A 24385-nucleotide genomic window follows, 5' to 3' on the forward strand; every position below is an offset into this window, starting at 1 on the left:
GAGAAGAAAATAGCAAGGCACTTCATTATCTCTGCCAAGAAAACCCCAAACGGGATCATGAAGTGTCAAACATAACTGAGACAAATGGACTAAACTGAACTGACAACTTCTGTGGGGTCCTGAGCTTTTCATTAAATCCTTTCAGATTCTTTAACCCTCCCCAAATGGGATGTAGCAAACATTATCTTCTTTTCATGGGGTTCAGACATAAGTTCTCTCCCCATCCCTAACCTCAGAAACAACTTTGCCTCCTACTTTCCTAAGAAAAGTCAGACTCTTTATCTCAAGTCTTTTTTTTAAACCCTTACCTTTCATTTCATGTATCAGTTCCAAGGCAGAAGAATCATAAGGGCTAGGCAATGGTGGCTAAGTGACTTGCCCAGGGTCACACAACTAGGAAGTGTCTGAGGTCAGATCTGAATGGAGGACCTCCCTGTCTCTGAGTCTGGCTCTCAATCCACTGAGCCACCTATCAGCTCCAGGTCTCAAATCTTAATAAATATTCATAGGGTCAGTCATTTCCTCCTTTGCCCCTCTCTCCAACAATAAGAAAGGTCTCTCTCCTTGTTTTTTTTTTTTTTTTTGTTTTTTTAAATTTAGAATATTTTCCCAAGGTTACATGATTCGTGATTCCCCTCCTCTTTTCCTTTCCTCCTCCCAGAACTGACAAGCAATTCCACTGGGTTATATGTGTATCATTGTTCAAAAGATATTTCCATGTTATTCATATTAATAGCAGAATGATCTTTTAACATCAAAACCCTAATCATGTCCCTATTGCACTATGTGATCGATCGTGTTTTTCTTCTGTGTTTCTGTATCCACAGTTCTTTCTCTGGGTGTGGAAAGTGTTCTTTCTCATATGTTCCTCTGAACCGTTCTGGATCATTGCATTGCTGCTAGTAGAGAAGTCCATTACATTCAATCGTGCCACAGTATATCTATCTGTGTATAAGGTTCTACTGGTTCTGTTCCTTTCGCTCTGTATCAGTTCCTGGAGGTCTTTTGAGTTGACACGGAATTCTTCCAGTTCATTATTCCTTTGAGCACAGTAGTATTCCATCACCATCAGATACCACCCCCTCATTTTCCAAATTTTTGCCACCACAAAGAGTGCAACTATAAATATTTTTGTACAAGTCTTTTTTCCTTATTATCTCTTTAAGGTACAAACCTCACAGGCTGGGTCAAAGAGTCTCCTTATGTTCTTGCTTTCATTTCCTCTGTGTTGCTCCAGAAACTTGCCTCATCTATATTTGCTCTGTCTTCTTCGACCTTTATCAATCTGTTGACTCAGGTATTCCCAACCTTATTTTTTTCCAATCTTCATCTTTACTTCATCGTTCCCTCAAACCAATCTCTTCTTCCTTTCCATACACAGCTACTACTAGTGAGATCACCTTCTGTATTGACTGACTCCACCTCCTCACCACCCAGGCACATCCTAGAATCTTGTGGTTTGGCTTCTAACAATCCTGCCAGTAACTGTCTCTTCTCCAAATTGCCCAGGCTCTCTTAATCATCCTTATCTTTTTTTTTTTAAACCTTCCTGAAATATTTGACACCATTAAGCCCTCCTTCCTGGTGGCTAATCTCTCTGCCCTTTGCTTCTATGATATTTCTCTCTCATTTTTTCTCCTTCCTGGTCTCTTCAGATCCCTTCTCAGTTTCTTTTGCTGGATCATCCGCCATCCCTTGCCCCCTAAAACTATGGATATCCCTCAAAACTTGGTTCTGGCCTTCCACTTTTCCTACACTCTTTTCGATAATGATTTAAGCCACTTTACAGATGAGGAAACTGAAGTTAGAAGGAGTTAGATGACTTGTTTCCAGGGTCACACAGCTAGGAAGTATTTAAGACAAGATATGAATTTGGTCTTCTTGAGTCCAAGTCCAATACTCTTGGAAGCTAGATGGAACAATAGATAAAATGCTGGACCTGGAGTCAGAGAGACCAGAATTCAAATCCAGCCTCAGACGTTTACTAGCTGTGTGACCTCAGACAAGTCACTCAACTCAAAGTAAGCCTCAGTTTCCTCTAATAGAATTGTAGCAAGTAAAAATGATGTTGAGGCAAATTTTCTCTCTCTAGAAAAATATATCATTTTAATAACAGCAAAAGCCCAGGCACCTGAGCACGATGAATTTGTTGGTTAGGCTACCAATAACCATGAAATTAGGCTCTCTTTCACAATAACTAAAAGACCCCGAGAGAGGTCCCACAGTGTCTTTTTCTTTTTCAATCCATACTTTCTGTCTCAGAAACAACTCTAATGACAGAAGAGCAAGGTCTAGGCAAAAAGGGTTAAGTGATTTCCCCAGGGTCACCCAGCTAGGAAGTGTCTGAGATTTGAACTCAGGACCCCCATCTCTAGACCTCTTTCTCAATCTGCTGAGCCACCTAGCTGACCAGGAATGCTCGTTGTTATGAGAGGAAAATTGTTCTACTTCCTTTATGTTATTGATCATAAACTAAGTGATCACCTGTAATCCTTTAGATAAGTAACTACAATTATAGGTTTTAGAAAGAGTTAGACCCAGTTAGCAAACTGTGTATAAGATGTCAGTTATAATAATAGAATATTAACCATAGTAGTAGAAAGGATATAGTTTGGTATATTAGAATATTATAGCAATGAAATATATTAAGAGTTTCTGTTGGAGGAATAAGAACTTTAAGCCTGTGCAGTTATATAGAGAATCGTAAATCCATGCAGAAGGAGCTGGGTTCATCGAGAGCGGAGTGTACAACTGGCCTGATGAGATAGTATGAATTTTAGGTCATTGCAGCTAGGTGGTATAGTGGATAAAGTGCAGGATATGGAGTCAGGAAGATTCATCTTCCTAAGTTCAAATCTGCCTTATTGACATTATTTCACTCTGGGCAAGAAATTTAACCCTGTTTGCCTCAGTTTCCTCCTCTGTAAAATGAATCAAAGAAGGAAATGGCAAAGTATCTTTGCCAAAAAAGCCCCAAATGGGGTCAAGACACTGAGAGGACTAACAGCAACAATAGCTCAATGGATCTCAACTGCCTCTAGTAATCACAACTAGAAAACAAACCCACTCCAATCAGATCCCCCTCCCCAGTTAGCCTTACCCTTGGAGAACATGTTACCCCTAACTTTGATTAGGAATAACCAAGGACAGGAGTCACCCCAACTCAGGAGACTTGGAGTTTACCTACAAACAAAGCCAGGGGCAGTAAACAAGTAAATAAGAGGACACCGGGAGTGATCACATTCCTCAACCTTGCCTTAGTTGGGACTGAGAGAAGTCTCTTTGAGCTAGGTTAAGAGATGGAGTTGTTTTTTTTTTTATTTTAAACCCTCAACTTCTGTGTATTGGCTCCTTGGTGGAAGAGTGGTAAGGGTAGGCAATGGGGGTCAAGTGACTTGCCCAGGGTCACACAGCTGGGAAGTGTCTGAGGCTGGATTTGAACCTAGGACCTCCTGTCTCTAGGCCTGGCTCTCAATCCACTGAGCTACCCAGCTGCCCCAAGAGATGGAGTTTTGATGAAATGGGGAAAAGGATGGATTGCAGAATAATAATTGCTAAATGATACAGCATAAATTGATTTTCCTCAGTTCCTGCCTCACACGGTTATTGTGAGCATTAAATGGGATAATACTTGTCAAATGCCTCACATAGTACTTGGCATTTTGTTGTTCAGTCATGTTCAATTCTTCGTGACTCCATTGGGGGTTTTCTTGGCAAAGATACTGGAGGGAATTGCCATTTCTTTCTCCAGCTCATTTTACAAATACTTCTCTCCCATTTTTTTCTCCAGCCTGGTCTCTTTAGATCCCTTCTCAGTCTCTTTTGCTGGATTATCCACCACCTCTTCCCCCCTAAAACTATGGCTATCCCTCAAGAAAACTAAGAAAACTAAGGCAAACAGGATTAAGTGACTTACCTAGGATCACAAAGATGGTGAGTACAGATGTGAACTCAGGAAGATGAGTCTTTATAATTGCAGGCATGCTACTCTGTGGTACATGGTTCACTGTGCCACCTAGCTGCCCCCTGACACATAGTAAGCACTATATAAATGCTAGCTACAATTCTTCTTCCTTTCCCTCCTGCTCCATCCAGGATAATTGTTACCTAAATGCCACCTCTAGAGAATCATAGTATCTGAGAGTTCATAAAAAGAATCTCAGATTCTGTCTTGGTACAATACATACCTGACTGAGAATCTCTTTTACATTTTCTCCTATGAACTGGTCATCTAGCCACCATGTGAGCCAACTGTCTCAGTGAAATTCCTTATCTATTCCCTTAAAAACAAAAGTCACTTGAGCCATTCTGTTTTATGTCAGGGGACCTGTGGCTTGGCTATTTTTTTAGGAAGTCAGGAGAAACTTTGCACTTTGGTTGCTTTTGCTAGAAACCTCTTATGCCAAATTTCAACAACTTTTGACCCTCCATCTATCTTCCTGATTTCTTATTATATTTCCTATCTGGGTTATAGAAAGTATTCTAAAGCAAAATGCTTAATGGCAAGTAATAGTTAGCTTCAAATAATTTAGGCCCATGTGGCCTGCCAAGACCCAGAAGCATGGATTTCTTCAAAAAATTATAGTTTCTCTAAAGGGTTTTCCCTCAGTTGGGGAATGGCTAAACAAATATGTGCTATATGATGGTGATGGAATACTATTGTGCTTAAGAAATGCAACATGGAAAATGGCAGGGTGGAATTCCTGCAAGATATAAGGTCAAGCCTCACCCAGAATTCCAGGGGACCCCCTCTGGAGAACTCTGGGTGAAGGAATAGTGGGAAAGCAGTTAAATGGTTGATTCCTGGGGGTTGAAGTAAGCAGGTCACTCTGCTTGCAGTTCCCGGGTTGGGATTGCTTTGGAGGCCATCTGGGGCAAGAACCATCTTGGTTCTGCTCAGTGGTTTGCTTGTTTAGCTGAACTAGACCTTTCTAGCAACAGCACAATTGTTATTTAGTTATTTTAGATATTAGAAGTGATAATTACAGGCTTGAGGGCAAGCTAGCTAAAAGTCCATTTTCCATGTTGCAGAAATGATGAACAGGAGGATTTCAGAAAGAACTACAGAGACCTACGTGAAATGATACAGAGCGAAATAAGCAGAACCAAGAGAACATTGTACACAGTAACAGCAATGTTGAGGAATGATCAAATGTGATACTTAGCACAGCAAAATGCCTGGCACATAGTAGGTATTTAATAAATGTTTACTGACTTATTATTTTTTTTGCAATATTTACCTTCTGTCTTGGAATCCATGCTTCCATTCCAAGGGCTAGGCAATTGAGGCTAAGTGACTTGCCCAGAGTCACATAGCTAGGAAGTCGCTTAGGACAGATTTAAACCCAGGACCTCCTATCTCCAGGCCTGGCTCTGTATTCAATAAGTCCCCTACCTGCCCCCATTTATTGACAACAGTCCAGAATCTGCTCTTTTTTTGCCAGGACATTTTCCACAACAAACCAACCAATGAGCAATCATTTATTAATGCCCTCCTATATACTCCATGAGTACAAAGACAAAAACAAAATTGCCTTTGCCCTCAGGGAGCTCATTCTATCAGGAAACAACATGTACACATAAGTAGATTCAAAACAGATGCAAAGTAAATTAAAAGTGATTTTTAGGGGTGGGAGACACAAAAACATCCTGGAGACTAGGAAGAGCCTCATATAGAAAGTGCTGCTTGAGATGAGCTTTGAAGGAGGTTAGCATTCTAACAAGCAGCCAGGAAGAAGAGAGAGATCCGAGAGGCCTGTGCAAAATGAAGTCTCAATTAATTCTTTCTAGGAACTAAGCGAATTTTTCCTATCTTTCCAGGTTTACAATTCTTTGGTGGGAGATGCTTCCAACCCTTTCCCTTTGTTCTCTACAGAATTCTCTGGCTTCCTTATTATTAACCCTGCTCTTCCTTATGAAAATCATAACATTTCTCTTTACACCTCTTTGACCTTTGGTAAATCACTTGGCCTCTTAGATATTAGTAAAAGCATGGGGTCAGATTATGATATCTAAAATCCTCCTTCTGGATCAAGATCCTTTCACCTTCTCTTGGCCCAACACACTACTATAGACTGTTCTCGGTTCTTATCTTTTTTTGGACTTCTCAGTTGCTTGGGACACTCTTGACCAGCCACATCTTTAAATTCTGTCTTCCCTTGGTTTCTGTGGTAGAACTGTTAGGTCTCTTCTTTTAGGCCACTCTCTAATTCTCTTCCATTTTCTAGATGTTCTACTTAAAGGTTCAACCCTCAGGCATCTGCTTCCTTCCTTTCCTATATCCAGATCCTTGTGGTTTCAATTTCCTTCTGAATAGGGCTCAAACCTAAATCTAAACTCCAGGCCATTCCTTTCACTTCCTATACAGAGCTTTCTCCAATGAACTTCCTCTGGGTCAATTCTTACTCTAAGCTCCCTCAGCATTTCTCTGAAATTCATACTATATGTTATTGGAGCCATTCACAATTGATTCCTCTATTTGTTTTAGAAATAGTGCTACATCTCTGGTTTAGGGTTTTCAGAACTTAGGTGCCATCTGTACCTGGCACATGATAGTAAGTTTCTGGAAGGTAAAAAGTTATTTCCTTTGCAGCAGGGAAGAATCTAAGCTATTCATGGAAGAATCAAGGACACACACACACACACACACACACACACACACACACACACTTATGACCTCAGACTCACAATCTGACTCTTAGTAAGGCTCTCTTCATTTATTTAACATCCATTTATTAAGTAAAACCCATCATCAGCTAAGTTTTATGCTAGAGGATAGAGGAAAAAAGCATAAGAATGGCTCTTATCTCAAGGATTGTTATAGTCTAATGTACCTACTAAGTGCTTAGGATATAGAGTCAAAAGATAGTCCCAGCCCTCAAAGATCAACAAAATTTCAAAAGCAAGTTATGTGCAGAGTTATGTAACAGAGGAAAGGTACTGGAATTAAGAGAGGTTAGAGATAGCTTTTTGTTGAAGGTGGGATTTTATTTGGGATTTAAAAGAAGCCAGAGAGGTCAGCAGGAAGAGGTACAGAGTTTTCAAGCAAGAGCACCAAATGCCTGCAGGAGAAATGGAGGACAGTGCCACTGCATCAAAGAGTATATGTTGGGGTGTAAGGTGTAAGAGGACTGGAAAAGTAAGAGAGAGCTAGGTTACGAAGGGCTTTGAATGCCAGAGTATTCCAGAGTATTTGCTCCTGGAAGCAATAGGAAGCCAACAGAGTTTATTGAGCAGGAGGTATAACATGGTCAGACCTGTACTTTAGAAAAATCACTTTGGTAGCTGGAGGATGGATTGGAGTAGTCCTGAAGCAGGTGGAACCCGATAGAACAGTGATGGGCAAACTGTGGCCCACGGGCCAGATGTGGCCCCCTGAAATATTCTATCTGGCCATGGGACATTATTCCTAATCTGACAAATACAATGAGTAGGATACAATACAATGAAACTTCAAAAGAGTTGCCTTAGAAACAGACTGTCAGATGAGCATTTCCTTTCCTTTGGCCCTCTCTTTAAGAACTTTGCCCATTACTGCCCTAGAAGGCTATTACAATATAATCCATGCGAGGGCCTGCCCCAGAGGGGTGGAAGTGTGAAGAAGAGAGAAAGGGGCATATTCAGGAGATACTGAAGCAGTGAAGTTGGTGGAAATCAGAGAGTGAGGGGAGAGAAAGTGAAGACACCTATCATTGATGGCCTTTTCATAAAAAGTTTAGCTACAAAAAGCAGAAGAAATATAGGATGATGGAACAAGTGAGGATTTTTCAGAATAGGGAGTCATGAGTGTGCTTGTAGGCAGAGAGATTGATAAGGGAGGTATAGTAGGATTTCCTGGAGGCAGTGAAAATCCAATTGAGGTTACATACATTTAGTGGACCCCCTGTGAAGAGTTGAGATTTTCTCCACCTAAGTCTGCAACAAAGGTGCAGGAATTGAGGCAAGCCTCAGGCTTGGCTTGGAGCACTCAAGATTGGTGTTCGGGAATTGGGCAAAATGACTTCTGAGGTCTCATCCATTTCTAAATCTACAAATCATTCTGGTAATGGCAGACTGGTGAGAAGAATGAAATAACCCAGGGAATAAGCCAATGGGGATTGGACTAGGCTGGTAGTAATAGGAATGAAGAGGATCTATGGGGTATTCTGGAGAAATTATAAAAGTTGAACCTGAAATAATAGATGAAAGAATAAGGGATGTTGAAGATGGAGCCAATGTTTCAAACTCAAGGGATTCAAATAAAAGTGTTATTGCTGAACAAATTGGCAAGTTGCGTTGTGGGGAAAGGAGGGAGAAGGTTATGAGTTTGATTTTAGACACTATTAATTAATAGCAAGATATCCAAGTTGGAATGTTTGAGAATAATCAACATAGTTGAATGAATAATAGGTAGTGACTGACTGGCCCTTGGAAACTCATTCTTCATTGTCAGCCCACATAAAAGAATCTGGAGTATGTTAAGGTAACTGCTTTACTTCCCAATTCAGAGAAACTCAGGAATTTGGTTTCCAATACACTGACCAAATGAAGGAGAGAAGCCTTTTTGATTGGATGCTAAGAACTGAGAATGTATTCAAAGGTATTTTTTTCTTTCCTCAAGGACAGTGTTCAGTTGAGAAATGCCACTAAGCCTCCAAATGGTGAAAGGGGCCTCAGGCCTTTTATATACACCAGCTCCCTCCATTCCTGCATCCATAAGCACAAGGAAATGACTAGGACCTTGTAAGGGCTGAAAGGTCAGAATTAGCAAATCCCAGAAGTCCAAGAGCTGGAGTCCATACCAGGATTTGCCAGAGGCAGAGCATGGAGGAGGAGGAATATTTGTACTTCTGTTCTTGATCTATATTCTCAGTAATTATCCCTTTGGAAAAACGAATTGATGTTAATTGGTTAAATGAAACTAGGGCACTATCACTGAGGAGTGAAATAGGGAAGAACAGACCAAAAGTTTAAGCTTCTTGCTCCCAGTTTCTCCTTGAATCCAGAGAGGGGAAATATATAGACATGCTCTGGTGACCTGAATCATCAGAGCACGTAAGAGGTGGATTAAATGCTTCGGAATCTTAATGCTGACTAAATAATATATACTGGATATATACATACATATATACATACACATGCATAATATATATAGGTACTTTTATCCCCATTTAAAACACCAGAAAACTGAGGCTCAGAAAGGTCAAATATGTCTATAGTCATAGCTAGAAGTGCCAAATACGGGTTGGAAACCAGATTTTTTTTGGCTCACTGAATCAGAAAACTAGAAATCAAAGAATCTCAGAAATCGGAAGACATTTCTCAGTGGCCATGCCTTGCACCTTTATCCTTTCGGTGTGTCTTGAACTTTATGCTATGTCTGTGCCAAATTGCCAGTCAGGAGTGAAGAATGCGCCTTGTAAGAACAGAAAGGAAAATGGTGTTTTTAAGATTAGAATCTTCCTTTAGAAAGTCACTGTCTAGGGGGCAGCTGGATAGCTCAGTGGATTGAGAGCCAGGCCTAGAGATGGGAGGTCCTAGGTTCAAATCTGGTATCAGACACTTCCCAGCCGTGTGACCCTGGGCAAATCACTTGACCCCCATTGCCTCCCCTTACCACTCTTCTGCCTTGGAGCCAATACACAGTATTGACCCCAAGACAGAAGGTAAGGGTTTTAAAAAGGAAGGAAGGAAGGAAGGAAGGAAGGAAGAAAGAAAGAAAGAAAGAAAGAAAGAAAGAAAGAAAGAAAGAAAGAAAGAAAGAAAGAAAGAAAGAAAGAAAGAAAGAAAGTCATTGTCTATAAAACATAAGCAAGCTTCCCAGAGGCACAAAAGCTTCAGACTCCCCGGGTAACTCTTCTCTTCCTCCCCTCCTCCCACCTGCCATCTCTCTTCCTTATCCTTTTTTTTTTCCCCATTTCCTCCCTTAAAAAGAAAACAAAACATGGGGCAGCTGGGTAGCTAAGTGGAGTGAGAGTCAGGCCTAGAGACAGGAGGTCCTAGGTTCAAACCCGGCCTCAGCCACTTCCCAGCTGTGTGACCCTGGGCAAGTCACTTGACCCCCATTGCCCACCCTTACCAATCATCCACCTATGAGATAATACACCGAAGTACAAGGGTTTAAAAAAAAAATTAAAAAAGAAAACAAAACAAAACCTCTTATTTTCTGTCTTAGAATCAGTACTGCGTATGGGTTTCCAAGGTAGAAGTGTGCTAAGGGCTAGGAAATGGGGGTGAAGTGACTTGCCCAGGGTCACACAGCTAGGAAGTGTCTGAGATCAGATTTGAACCTAGGACCTCCTGTCCCTAGGCCTGGCTCACTATCCACTGAGCCACCTAACTGCCCCCTTTTCCCTCCCTTTTTTCTTCAATCACTCTTCTTTCTTCTCCCATCCTCTATTTTGCATATTTTCCACTTCTTAGCCTTATCTCTACTTCTTCCCCTGCATTTATTTAAGTGTCTTCCCAGTATATGGCTCATTTTTACCTTTATTTCCTCCCTTTTCCTTTCCCCTTTCTCTCTATTTATACTAGTTACCCCCCACCCTCCACTCTAGACTTCCCATAAAGAAAATCCTCTCAACGATAACTCTAGTCCAACTATCAATAATATGGAATTAGGTCTTGATCAATGATACAGGTAAAACTCAGTGGAATTGTGAGTTGGCTAAGGGGAGTTAGGGGGATTTGGGGGAGAAGGAAAGAACATGAAATATGTAACTAGGGGAAAATATTCAAAATTTAAAAAAAAAAAAAAAAGAAAATCCTTTCCTCCTATTTCCGCCTCTAGCATGTCTGAAATCAATCAGACTGGGCCAATGAGCTCTAGAAACTGCTTGGAGTGCAACAATTGTGTGTGAGACTGTTGAATTCTAAAGAAATTTGCCCAATAACCACCATACTCTCTCCCATACTAGTGCTTTGCTTGTCCTCCTTTAAGACTTTGAGATCATTCCTTGACCTTGGGGTGACTGAAGACTGCTCATTCATCAATACAAAGAAAAAAACCCTTCTTTTTCAAGCTCAAAGGGAAGGCATCAAAAAGTCAATTTCCTTCAGGAAAGGGCTATTTATTTCCCCCTTACTTCTTCTTTCCCAGAAACCCAGCACCATCACTATTGCCCCTTAAGACTTCTGAATGCAGCTAAGGTTTCTAAGCAAAGCCAGAGAAACTGGAATAAAATAAGACTAGCTAGGCCCTGAGGAAATAAAAGTGGGACAGGGAGATTTTGATGAGCAAAAAGCCTGCAAGGAAAGGTCTTGATTTTTGAGCTTGGGTGGAGTACCTGAGTGAATTTCAGTTCCTAGTGATGTGTGGGAGAGAGATATTATTTTGGGCAGGGCTCCTGCCCTTGAAATCCCAGCGGCCAACTCCCCCAACTGGTACCATGTACAAAAAATGCTCAATACTCACAGAGTTCATGGATTCCAGGAGAGTCACTGAATTCCAGGGCATAGAGATGTCTTCCCTTGACACTGCGCCCGATGCTGTAAACCCTAGTGATGTGGGGGCACTCATTATGTACCTTGTACAAGGTCCTCATGAGATCATCATAGCGATGATGGTGAAATGTCACAGAAGCCACCCCACTGAACAGCAAGAGGAGCCTGCAAAGGACTGAAGGCACTTCTGACATCTTCCTGGCCCTCTTTTTTCAGAGACAGCCTCTTCTTCTACAGCCCTGACTTCTCTTTCTGTCAGAATCCAAGGACACCCAAGTGTGTTTGGTCCAGCTTCTGGGAAAAGCCTGAGCCCTACTGAAGCCAGAAGGGGAGTTCAGGCCCGCCTTTTAATCCCTCCTCCACTCCAGGTTTGGAATGAGTGATAGCTGGGAGTGACCCAACAATATCTCCTCCCCCTCCAGATCCCCGGGAAATGTTTTAGAGACATTTCCCCAGACTTGGATGGTTTCACTGATTCTGGTTCATTGATTAACTACCGTGTAAACAGGCTTTTGGAGTTGCTCATAACCCTTTGACTCCTGGAAAGTTGGGGGGGTAGGTGGGTGGGAATTTGTCCTGAGAACTCCAGTGAGTTATATTAAAATAGCTCAGGAAACCAGCTTTAACAAATTATCCATTGGGGGAGGAGTGGGAGATGAGGGGATGAGCCAGGCTTGGGATTTCTTTGGTGTGGGGAACTCACAGTATGGGAAATTCTTTTATGGATGTAGAAAGGACAGAAAATTTCCTAGATTTTGGACTTAAGTCTGGATGGGAACTTAGAGATCATAGGGATCACTGAATTTGAGAGAGTGGGAAGGAACATCAAGAGCCTTCTAATTCAACCTGTACAGAAGGACTCCTTACTCTAATACACCCAACAGTCATCTAACCTGAAGACCTCCTAAGACGGGGAACCCACCATGAGGCAGCAGACTCTTACACTTTTGGACAGCTTTCATTGTTTAGAGGTTTTTCCTGACAGGACTCCCTGCAGCTTCCACCATCTCTGTTCTTTACTCTGGACTCTAGGACCAATCAGCACAAATCCAATCCTTCCTCCTTAGGACAACCCTTCAGATACTGCTTTCTGGATCCCTCCTGAGTGTTTTCTCTAGGCTAAGCATGATTCCTTCCTTCAACTAACTGATCACTGGCTGATTCAGCTTGATCATCTGGCAACTGGTCCTATAACCTTATTTTGTATTTGAAGAAACAGAGCACCAGAGAAGTTAAATGACTTGCTTAAGGTCATAGAAATAATTTGATGCCAGAGCTGGGATCCGAACCCAGTTTTTCTGATTCCATATCTTGTATATGGTCATAAAGATTGAAGGAGAAGTGAGGGGGGAATGGAAGGGAGAGAGAAAGAGGAAGAGAAAGAGGAAAGGAAGGAAGGGAGGGAGGGAGAGAGGAATGGAGGGAGGAAGGAAGGAAGGAAAAAAGGAAGAAAGAAGGAAGGGAGGGAGGAAGGAAGGAAAGGAGGAAGGAAGGAAGGAAAGGAGGAAGGAAGGAAGGAAAGAAGGAAGGAAAGAAGGAAGGAAAAGAGGAAAGAAGGGAGGGAGGAAGAAGATGAAGAAAAAAATATTTTTAAGCTCCTATCATGTGCTAAATCCCTTTCAAATATTATCTCATTTGCTCCCTTCAATAACCCCTGGAAATAGGTGCTATTATTATCCCCATTTTATTGTTGAAGAAACTAAGGCAGCCAGAGGTTAAATGAGTGGCCCAGGGTTATGTAGCTAGTAAGTGTCTGAGGCCCAATTTGAAGTCAGGTATTCCTTGCCCACTGTAGCACATAGGTACCCAGGTCATTATGATTTATAAGATTAGTCCTCTATCCACTATGAGTGGCTGCCTCTCTACTCTGACCTCCCAATATATTATAAATGAAATAACATGTAAAATGCCTTGCAAACCTCAAAGCACTATTTAAATGTAGTAAATAGTAGTAGTAGTAGGTAGGAGGAAGAGAAGGAAATTAGTAGAAGTAGTAAGTAGTAGTAGTAGTAGAGAAATGGTAGTGAATAGTCTACTGCTTTGAAAATTCACATGCAAATTGCTTCTGGATTAACATAACATCCACCACTAAATGCTTTTTCACAGGAAAGAAGCAAAGAATGAATGGATAGATGAAAGGATGAATGAATGAGTGAACTTATTAACATTTACTAAATGACTGTGTTTCAGGTACTAGGCCAGGCAGTAGGGACACAAATACATGTGACATTACATTCCAATAGGACAATATCCTGAAAGCTTAACTGATGAGTGGATTAACTAGGCATGATCCTGGAGGAGGGAGATAGTCTCTGAAGGTCATTCTGGAGTCCAGAGGTCACTGTTCCTAGTGAGAAGCAGCAATAAGGCATTTTTCAAGGCATAAACTGAAGGAACAAGCACTGGCTCTGGAATTATAGAACCTAGGTTCAAACCTTGCCCTTAATACTGTGTGACTTTGGGTAAATCATTTCTTTTTAGGGCCTCAATGATCTCTAAATTATATTTGAATGCTTGATTGTGTTAGATGGCTCAAATGGATGTGAACTATCTTGTGGGGCCATCTAGATATAATGAGTCAGACAATTTAATAAGTGTGACAATTTTATTAATGAAGCTTCTGTTGCTATTTCACTCTCACTCCTTGCATGCACCTCTTCTCCCTCATGTCTTCTTGTTGGTTGATGGAGCCATGAATTCTCTAGAATTCTCTAGAGCCCTAGTCCCTTGCTTTCCCCTTCTGGTCACCATCCTCTATGAGTGGTAGAGACATCAAATGCCAACTTTACTACCATTTTTGAAATTTGTGTTCTTTTTACCAACCTTCAGGGAGTATGAACAATCAAGTGAGACATGGTCGATTCCCACCATTGTCATTGTCTCCTCTTTCATGTTAGCTCATGAGCATGTATGATCAAAACATGTTCAAAATCCTTTCTGTAGAATGAGGAAAATGATCCTGGATTTGAAGGTTCCAATTATGTCTCTGATTCTCCCTTGGGCAGTCCACTTTTCTCTGAACCTTAGTTTCCTTATCTGCAAAATGAAGAGCTTGGACTAGATGACTTCTAAAGTTCTTTTATATATCTTTGAATTACCAGAAAACCTCAGATCTAATTTTAGAGTTGGACAGGATCTTATGAGACCACCTGGTCTAACCCTTTTCAAATGGACTAATGAGGTGACTTGGGCAGGTAGGTGGTATAGTGGATGGAGCACTGGGTTTGGATTCAAGAAGACTCAGAAAATGAAAGTGATTTGCAAAGGTAATATAGCAAGTCCAATATTCTTTGGTTAGCCTTATGGAAATCAGCAAACATTCATTGTGCTCCCATTCAGGTGGAGATGAGAACATACAAAATATTGCACATACAAAGTGTTTATGTATAAATCAATGGTAATCTCAGGGAGAAAGCACTGGCTATGCACGTAGGGAGGGGAGAAACCCCTAAAAAACGCCTCTTGCAGAAGATTTTGTTGGAATTGTGAGGACACCCAGAGGATTCTGCCTCATAGTCTTGCACATAGAAGGCCCTTAATAAATAAATGTTTGTTGATTCAAACTGAATTGCCCATACTGAAAAAATGAGCAGCACTTATCAAACTGGCCTTTTTTCTATCTCTATTCCCTAGAGGAGGTGTTTACAAAGAGGACAGAGGGCAGACAGTTCCCATTTTCCAGTCAGCACTCAAGTAGCCTGATTCAGTTATGGGGTGGATCTCATTGACTCTTCCAGCTCCTAGGATGTGGTTTCCAATCCACTCCTTAGTTTCTTCCCTTCCAATTTCCCCTTCCTGCCAAGTTGAAGGACTATTTGGTCATTATTCTTGGAGGGAGAATTTGTTTTTCACCACACCCTTAAAGACCCTGTCCTCTGGGCCGGTTCCCATTCCATGGAGATTAGAATGAGAATCCTTACCCCAGGACTCCATTCATGGAAATAGTTCTGGGAGATTACTGAGCAGCTATCTCAGCCTTGCACAGCCTCATACTAAGATAATGGAAATCCTTTCTTTGTCTATCCCAGACTTCCAGCAAAACTATATTCCCTATTAGGGAGAGGGTGAGGAGTAGAAAAGAGCTAAAAGGAGAGAGTCTGCCCCTATTAACAGTACATAAAGTAGCTGGGTAACCCAGTGGATTGAGAGCCAGGCCTTAGAGACTGGACGTCCTAGGTTCAAATCTGACCTCAGACACTTCCTAGCTGTGTGACCCTGGGCAAGTCACTTCACCCCCATTTCCTAGCCCTTCCCACTCTTCTGCCTTGGAACCAATATACAGCATTGATTGTAAGGCAGAAGGGTTTAAAAACAAAACAAAACAGTACTGGTATTATGCCTGAACCTGAGCCAGGAGTGGGAAGTCCATCATGAAAATAGAGTTCATGTCGAAGGCTAAGAACCCACTTGTCTGATTGTAGAAGGGATTTTTCTCCAGTTAGATAGGTACTAAGAGTTTGTTCAAAAGAACAGATATGGAGTGTACTTTCTTAACATTGTTTAGGCTCTCTTAAGCCTGCCACATCTGGACAAATATAGTATTCAGAAACTTCCCTGGTAATCAGCCATGAAATTACTTACGCTGTCACTGAGATGAACATCCCATTTGCTTCATTTTGAGCACACATTTCTCCTTTCTCTCTCATCCTCACCCTGTCCCCCAAAGCCCAGAATTCAATAACCCTGGCAGGAACTTAGTAAAGTCAATGTAATATTAATCAGATAAAGGAAGTCAAGAATGCTGGTTGGAAGACCCCAGAGATGTATGTATATATGTATCCCCTTGAAGAATAAGATGTCAAGTACTCAGAGACCTACCAACTGTACAGGGATAGATTATAGGGCATGAGGTGATAACTAAGGTGATTGAGTGCCTCTGAAAAGGTCATTTCTAAAGGCAAGTTTCAGGACAGAAAGGGGGATACTAAAGATCACAATTTCCCATTTATTGAATCTCCTCAGGTTAGTCCTCTCAGCAGAATTCTATCTGGCTCACGTTCAGGCATAATGCCAGTAGTTTTGTTTTGTTTTTAAACCCTTCTGAGACAAGTCACTTAATCCCATTTACATAGCCCTTACTGCTCTTGTTCAGCCATGGAACTGATATTTCACATCCATCCTAAGACAGAAGGTAAGGGTATTTTTAAAAGCATTGATTAAGTGCCTACTATGTGCTTCAGTCCTGCTAATAGTGAGGGTAGAGAGGGAACCTAATATGTTGGTGCTTAAGGTAAAGGCAATAGAAGAGACACCTCACAAATCACTCAGGGTGCCCTAGAACACTAAAAGGCAGATGTAGCAGCCTGATTCAGATAACACAGACACATATTTACAGTCATGTAATTCTAAGATGTGATTCCTTTATTTCTCTACAATCAGCACTTTAACAAGATTTAGAACCATTTGCCAAGGACAATTTGCAGACTTTCCAGAATTTCTCAAGATTAACAATAAACCCTTGAATTGACAATATGATTTCCCTTTGAAGTAGTTCCTTGCTGCTGCCAAGCAAGAGGAGCAAGTATTAGGCTGTGGTGACTCTTGTTCCTCTGCCATGTATGTCTCTCTTGCAGGAACTGTCCAGATACTGTTTTTCTTTAAAATTTTATACTTAGTAACCACTATTACCATCAAAAATCATTTAATAAACAAATGCTTAAACAAATATGTGCTAAACATAATCTCCGGATTACTTACCATTTGCTTAAATTTATGTAAATTATATATACCCAAATAAATGTTCTCTGCTTTTGAGTTCCCTTTAGATTTGTTTTATTTTGATACCTTTTCTCTCAAATTAGTGGTTTATCTTTATGTAAATCATAGTGTGTATTATTGTTGTTCTCTTTTCATCTCTTCGTGTATTTCATGTTAGCGCAATGTCTTCCCAACACCAAATTCCAGGAATACATTGATATATCTTTAAAATAGAGATTGTGTTGTGGGAACAAAGCAATGAAGGTAATTTGTATGGCCACAAGACAAAGACTGTCCATCATTTATCTAGGAATAAGAGCTAACTTGTAAATTGAGGGGATGTTGACAATACCACTTCTGAGTGGGATGATTTCAAGTTCTTTTGGCTCAACCATAGGCTTTAAGGTGAAGTTCTGCAGAATAGTAGTCAGGAAGAGAAACAGCTCCATCCGCGCCAAGCTCTCTCCAAGACAGAGGCGCTTCCCTAAAAGGAACCAAAGAGTCTGCTTCATGATAGCCATTTAATTGAATTAATGCACCAGGAGAGACAAATATATTGATCAAGAAAACTGTGAGGAGAAAGATGATAGGACCTATGTGATGAGTTATCTTAAGTTAGGTTCTCACTTAATGTCAGGGGAAATGGCAGTGAACCAACATGTCCTATGCTAGAGAAGCCAAGTATGTATGGTGGTCTCATTGTCAAGTAGGCAAGGAAGGAAATAGGTGTAAATCCAGGTGGCTAAAGTGCTCCTGGCATGTGTTTCAAGTGACAGAATCAGAGAAATGACATTCACATGCAATATTTTCAGAATAAGTAAAATGCTGGTGAATTGTGTTCTTAATAATAAGCAATAGTAAGAAGACTTGGAGGGAAAAGAAGCTTGATAGGTAATCACTTGGTGATCTAGAGATACAGGCTGTTTGCTTGAGGTTGAGATTGGACCTGTGACTTCATGACCCCTTCACAGATGGAGGTGGGCAAATCCTTGATAACTGAGCCTTAAAGAATTAAGTGACTTTTTTCATAGACAGACCCAGACACACAGTGATGATGTTTGTGAGGCAGGACTATATCCCAGGAATTCCTAATTCCCAAGGCTAATCTCACTATGCCTCACACTATCTCACTTCTGTGAGTATGGGTATTGAGAATGACTGGATTATTTAAAAACTCAAAGCTTACTTTCATATAGGAATTATAGTTCCAGAATAGTTGACAGTGTTATTATCTTCACAACAACTCTATAAAGCAGGTACTAAAGGAAATTTTATCTCCATTTTTTTATTTAGGAAACTGAAGCTCATATAGATCAAAAGATTTGCATATGGTTACATAATATATGTGTGAAATAGGATTCAAACTCCAGTTTCTCTTGATTCCAAATCCAGCATTCTTAACAATCAATCAGGAAGCATTACCTGTTCCTACCTCTAAATTGGTATAGCTCTTACCTAACAATACTTTGATCCCTGAGTAATTAGCTGATCTGATCCAGTTTTCTTAATGAATGGAATAATTATAATCATCATAATTCATTTATGATGCTCTAATGTTTCCCAAGCATTTCCCATAACAGCTATAAGATCTAGGTATTATTATCCTTGTTTTACACTGGAGGAATCTGAAGCTCAGAGACTAAGTGATTTGACCATAGTCACATCATTACAAGTGTCAGAGTTGAGATTCAAACCCCAAGCTCCTAAATCTAAATATAACCTACTCTCCACTAACCTATGTTGTATTCAATCCAGCTGAATATTTCTGTGGTTCAACAATGATCTCAATCTCTTTTGGAGTTTGATTACCAATACCTCTTTTAGGTGTAGTCAATGAAACTAGCAAATAGACATGGAGCCAGATGCAGAAAACTTGGAAATTTTAGGAGACAAATGAAGGATTCCCCAATATCAGTCTGGCCAGAAAAGACCATCCCTGATGATCACTGATAAATGCATAAAGATGGCATACCTGTTCCATCTTCTGAGATCTGCATATCTCCTAATAAACAACTTTTTCAACCCCAGGTCTCTCCCCCAAGTCACTTGCCCTTGTGAGTCACAAAGTCAACCTCAGGCCCCTCCCTCTCACCAAAAGTTACCCTCCTTGAGGGCAAATGTCAACCTCAAGCTCTTCTCAAAGTCACTGAAGTTAGCCCCTCAAGCCCCCCATAAAGTCACATGTCTCCTTCTCCCTTGTTTTTCAAGTACTCAGCTTTCCTGTCAAACCAATAAACACTCCATTTTTTGCCACTTTAGACAGAGACTCCCAATGAGGAGCTGCCTCCCCATCATCAATCTCCCTAAAAAACCTTTTTAACTGTATTAGGGTGACTTTGTAATTTTTTAGGTGGGAAATCCTCTCCAATCTGAACAGCTCTCCCCATAACAGAGAGAAGCATACATTATATTTACCCAAAGAAAATGGTACAAAGTGGTCATTCTTCTGAAAGTTTCCAGATTTGTCCAAGAAGTTCTCTGGGTCAAACTCATATGGATTGGGAAAAGCTTTTCTATCATACAAGATGGAGTAGAGCAAGGGAAATACATTCGTGCCCTGGAATCAAGAAATTAGGACTTTAGCTGGGATATATCACATATCAATAAGTTATATAAAATGTCTAATATGAATAGTTCTAGATATATGCATTTAATGTAGATGAAATATCGATTTGTTTGATTTCTTAATTTTTAAAATTTAAAATTTTAAAATATTTTTCCATGTTCACATATTTTGTTTTCTTTCCCTCCCCTTTTTCCTCCCCACCTCTGGCCAATAAGCATTTCCACTAGGTTATACAAATATTATCACTTATACTTATTTCCATATTATTCATTTTTGCAATAGAGCAATCTTTTAAAACCAAAATTCCCAATTATCTTCTGTATTGTTAATCCCACAGTTCTTTCTCTTGACATGGATAGCATTCTTTCTCATAAGTCCCAAGGGTTAGTTTTTAATATATAATATTTAATTGAAATTATTAAATATTAAATATTTAATTAAATATTAAAAATCAATAAATAATGTTTTATATTCTCTAGGTAAGAAATAGTGATTATATAATAGATCTTTCCTGTCAGTTCCTTTGTGGTAAAACTGAAGCTTAAAGAGGTTATGGCCTTGCTTGGGTCATTCTGTCCTTCACTTCATCTCTTCCTACCCATAGAACCTAGTAGCAAATTTCCTTAGTCCTCTTTTCTCCTCCTACCATAGGAAAACCATTCTTGCTGAACTGATTCACTCTAGCACTACTTATACATATCCAGGTTATATGAGCTCTACAGGACATTATAAGTCATCTATATAATCCATCTTCCTTTAGAAGAACTAAAGGCCCAGAAGGATGATGTGACTTCTCCTCAGTTAACACTGTTAGTAAGTGGCAAAGGAAATCTAATATCGCCTAACTCTTGGACATGGGCTAGTCCCTATATAACAGAGTTGTTGTTTAGTCTTTTCATTTTGTTTGACTCTTTGTCACCCCATTTGGGGTTTTCTTGGCAAAGATAGTGGAATGGTTTGCCATTTCCTTCTTCAGCTTATTTTACAAGTGAGAAACTGAAGCAAACAGGATTCGGTGAGTTTCCCAGGGTCACGTAGCTGGTGTCTGAGACCTGTGAATATGAGATCCTCTAAGCCCACCCCATGATTATATTTAATATAAGGCATTTACATATTCTGTCATCTTCTTCTCTTGCTCTGTAGTTTTGTAAGTATTCAGTGCTTTGTTAGTTCTGTTGCTTTGATTAGTAAGTATTCAGTTCTTCCTGCAAAATTTCCACCAAGGTCTGTACTTAGTACATATTCTGTAAGTTCCGCATAGAAGGCCTTTACAGCATGCATAATACATGTGTAATACTGCAAGCCCAAGTATTACATTGGTTTTACACTTCTGACTCCTCTGCCCTGTACATTTGTACCCTATATGAATGCTGACTTTATTTCTTATATAAAGTCATGGGGTAAGAAGCATCTATCTATCTATCTATCTATCTATCTATCTATCTATCTATCTATCTATCTATCTATCTATCTGTCTGTCTGTCTGTCTGTCCGTCCGTCCGTCCGTCCGTCCGTCCGTCCGTCCATCTATCTATCTATCTATCTATCTATCTATCTATCTATCTATCTATATCTATCTACATATCTGAAAATTATTCAGGTTAAATCCCTTGTGTTTTTCATATAACTTCTTTATCTCTTCCTCAAATTTGTGTTATTTAAGGGAGCTGCTCTCAAGAAACAAGTCAATCTTTGGTTGCTAACCAGAATCCAGTTTTATTGTGAGACTGGCTCTCTCTCAATAAACCTATTTATTTTTGGCTTGGAGACTTTATTTTGGCCCTGGGATTTTATTTATAGATGGATCAGAGATGAATTAATAAGGAAATTCTTTCTGCCAATTTGATACCTGCTTCATAATTTAGAGCAGTGATGATGTACCTTTTAGAAACCATGTGCTGTGCCTCCTCCCTTACCCCAGAGAGGAAAGAGAAAAAGTATCCCCACTTTGAAGTGAAAAAATGTCCTCAGGGTTAGGGTTACAGTTAAAAAAATTTAGGGTTAGGATTAGGGTTGGAAATGAATTTAGGGTCAGGGTTAGAAATGAATTTAGGGTTAGGGTTAGAAATGAATTTAGGGTTAGGGATAGAATTAGAAATTACTTTAGAGTTAAGGTTAAGGTTAGAAACGAATTTAGGGTTAGGGTTAGAAAGAAATTTAGGGTTAGGGTTAGGGTTAGGGTCAGGCAGGGGAAGGAGCTCTCTCCTCCCCTCTAGATGGGCTGCTTATGATTCACTCACCTTATCCTAGATGGGGGAGGGAGCAAGCATTCCCATTGGGCTGATGGGTAGAGGGGTGGATCAAGTGAAAAAATGTCCTCAGGCCAGTAGAAAATGGAACAGCTTGACTGTAGTCTCTCTCCCTTTCTAGTAACAAACTCTGGAGGTGATGAGTGCATGCCCACAAACAGGTCTCTGAGTGCCTTTTCTGGCATGTGTGTCACACCCTCACAGACTTAGAGTCTTAGATATCAGGGGCCCCAAGAGGTAAGGTGATCTCCCAGAATGTGTTAACATATTTAGTATATGTTAGAAGCAGGACTTTGAATTTAGCTCTCCTACCTCCTACAGGCCAGTCCGGGCAGAGCCCCAGGATGTGCCCCAGGGGGCACATATTATCTATTAGTGTTAGGGTTAGATATCTGCGCCTTCCGCCTCCATCCTCTTCCTTCTGCACGTGTTTATGACTCTCACCGCCAAAATGGTTGCTGACCGTTGCTCTAGAGGACAACTCTCTCTATTCTCTATGACACAAATGCTTTTCTAAGCGTCTCCACAGGACACATTAAGCAAATAGAACTGGCATTCGGTGCCCACTTCAAAGAGGGTGATTTTGTGCCTTGTGAAAATCATAATGAAAAAAACCACATCTGACCTTGGGAATCACATATTTTTGGAAGTGGATGTCCTGGGCTGCTAATCGTGGAAGACTGAAGGGCAGAAGATGAATATATCTCTGTATCTCATGCACAACAGCATCCACATAAGGCATCTTCACTCTGTCCTGCATGGAGGGTTTTCTACTCGAGCCAAGGACTCGGTCAATTTCTTCATGAACTTTGGCTGTATTGAGATGAATGACAATGAATAGTTTATTGGTTAGTCAAACAACAGCATTTATGAAGTACCTACTATTATAAGGAAACGAGAGATGCAAACAGGTAAGTGATTTTGCCCAGAGAGCAGGGACTGGATCTGACTGCATGCCCTGGAAGCAGAGGCTGTGTTCTAAGAATGAGGGGACATTGTAAGAAAGGACACGGAGCTGCTGGGGGCTTTTTGGACTTCCTGTTATGGGATAAGCCTAAAGCTGAGAACTTCCTCCCACTTGGGACTTCTTCAAGCTGAGGAGGAGTTTGAGCCTTTTCCCCATGAAGCCAAACCTTGAGATGTGGCTGAGTCCCAGCCTTCATTCTTTCATCCATCCTTGTTCCTGAGTTCCTGTATCCAGAGAAAGTGTTCCCAACTGTGGAATAGGAAATATCTACTGGCTAGCCATCAGTGAGATAGGCTTAAAGCCATCTTAAGAGGTTAGATCCCTGAGATAAAGGGATCAGCCTGACTACCTGGAAAGACTATTAATCTGATCAAACCAATAACTGGGAGGATTAGCAGCACAGATAGATTGTTAGATAGTGTAGTGAGGTTAGCAAAGAAGATTCAGAAGACAGCCTTTTGGGAGGCCCATAGAAGTAAGGTAGGAATAGCAAGAAACATTAGATTAGGGCATCCTATCCCTAATCCTCCCATCCAAGTGACTTTGTTGGAAACAAACCCTTGAACTTGTTTTTTAACTTGCCTGAGAGTTGGTTATGTGCACTGAGGCTGAGGTGACCTGTTCTTACTGTGAGATACCCTCAACCTTGGTATCTCACATCATCAACAACTAGAAGTCAGATAATATACATATTTCACTACTATATACAAGGAATTATTTTAAGTGCTGATAATTTTAGAATGGAAAAAAAGATAGTTTGTACTCTGAAGGAGCTCAGACTAATGAAGGAGATAGAGAACAAACAAGTATGTACAAAGAAGATACAGGCAGTCTTAGAGGACTTCGTAGAACCTTAAACTTTACTGGGCTTTTTTTTTTTTTTAAACTCCTACCTTCTGTCTTAGAATTGATATGAGGCATTGGTTCCAAGGCAGAAGATCAGCAAAGACTAAGGCAATTGGGGTTAAGTGACTTGCACAGGAACACATAGTATATAGCTAAGAAGTGACTGAGGTCAGATTTGAACCCAGATCCTCCTGACCTCAGGCACAGCACTCTATTCCCAATGCTAACTAGCTGCCCCTATTAATAAAGAATAATGACAACAACTAACATTTATATAATGCTTACTATGTGTTAGGCACTGTAATAAATGCTTTACGATTATTATCTTGTTTTTGACATTATCCCAGCTTTATAGATGTGGAAACTGAAGCAGAGTTTAAACGACTTGCCCAAGTCATACAATTAGTAAGTGCCCAAATGCAGGAGTTTCTGATTCCAGGCATGGCACTCTATCCACTAAGTGACTTATCAAGTCAAAAGCAATAAAATTTAACCTCCTTAGAGAGAGGCACTATGACTTACCCAAACTTAGCATCTTCCCCAAGCCTGAAACAACAATATAACCTATAGAAACTTGCTTCTTTAGTGATTAATAAATAGTGGTAACCCGAATTTAATTATGAAACCTCAAAGTATAGC

General features: G+C 40.4%; 2 protein-coding genes across 3 annotated transcripts in view; both read right to left on the minus strand.

The window, feature by feature from the left end:
• CPN1 (carboxypeptidase N subunit 1) overlaps positions 1-11637 on the minus strand; it is a 41148-nt gene extending 29511 nt beyond the window's left edge. Inside the window, exon 1 of the mRNA XM_044665760.1 lies at positions 11393-11637. Coding sequence (XP_044521695.1) covers positions 11393-11615 — 223 coding nt within the window. The 5' untranslated portion in view covers positions 11616-11637. The remainder of the gene's footprint in view (positions 1-11392) is intronic.
• A 5112-nt stretch (positions 11638-16749) lies between these two features.
• Positions 16750-24385, minus strand: part of LOC123238257 (cytochrome P450 2C23-like) — a 32881-nt gene continuing 25245 nt past the window's right edge. For both annotated transcript variants that reach the window (XM_044665763.1, XM_044665761.1), the window contains 3 exons: positions 22559-22746; positions 19534-19675; positions 16750-17602 (listed from right to left, as the gene is read on the minus strand). In XM_044665763.1, the coding sequence (XP_044521698.1) occupies positions 17421-17602; positions 19534-19675; positions 22559-22746 (512 nt within the window). In that variant the 3' untranslated portion in view covers positions 16750-17420. The remainder of the gene's footprint in view (positions 17603-19533; positions 19676-22558; positions 22747-24385) is intronic.

This window comes from Gracilinanus agilis, chromosome 2, assembly GCF_016433145.1.
Source record: "Gracilinanus agilis isolate LMUSP501 chromosome 2, AgileGrace, whole genome shotgun sequence".
NCBI lineage: Eukaryota > Metazoa > Chordata > Mammalia > Didelphimorphia > Didelphidae > Gracilinanus > Gracilinanus agilis.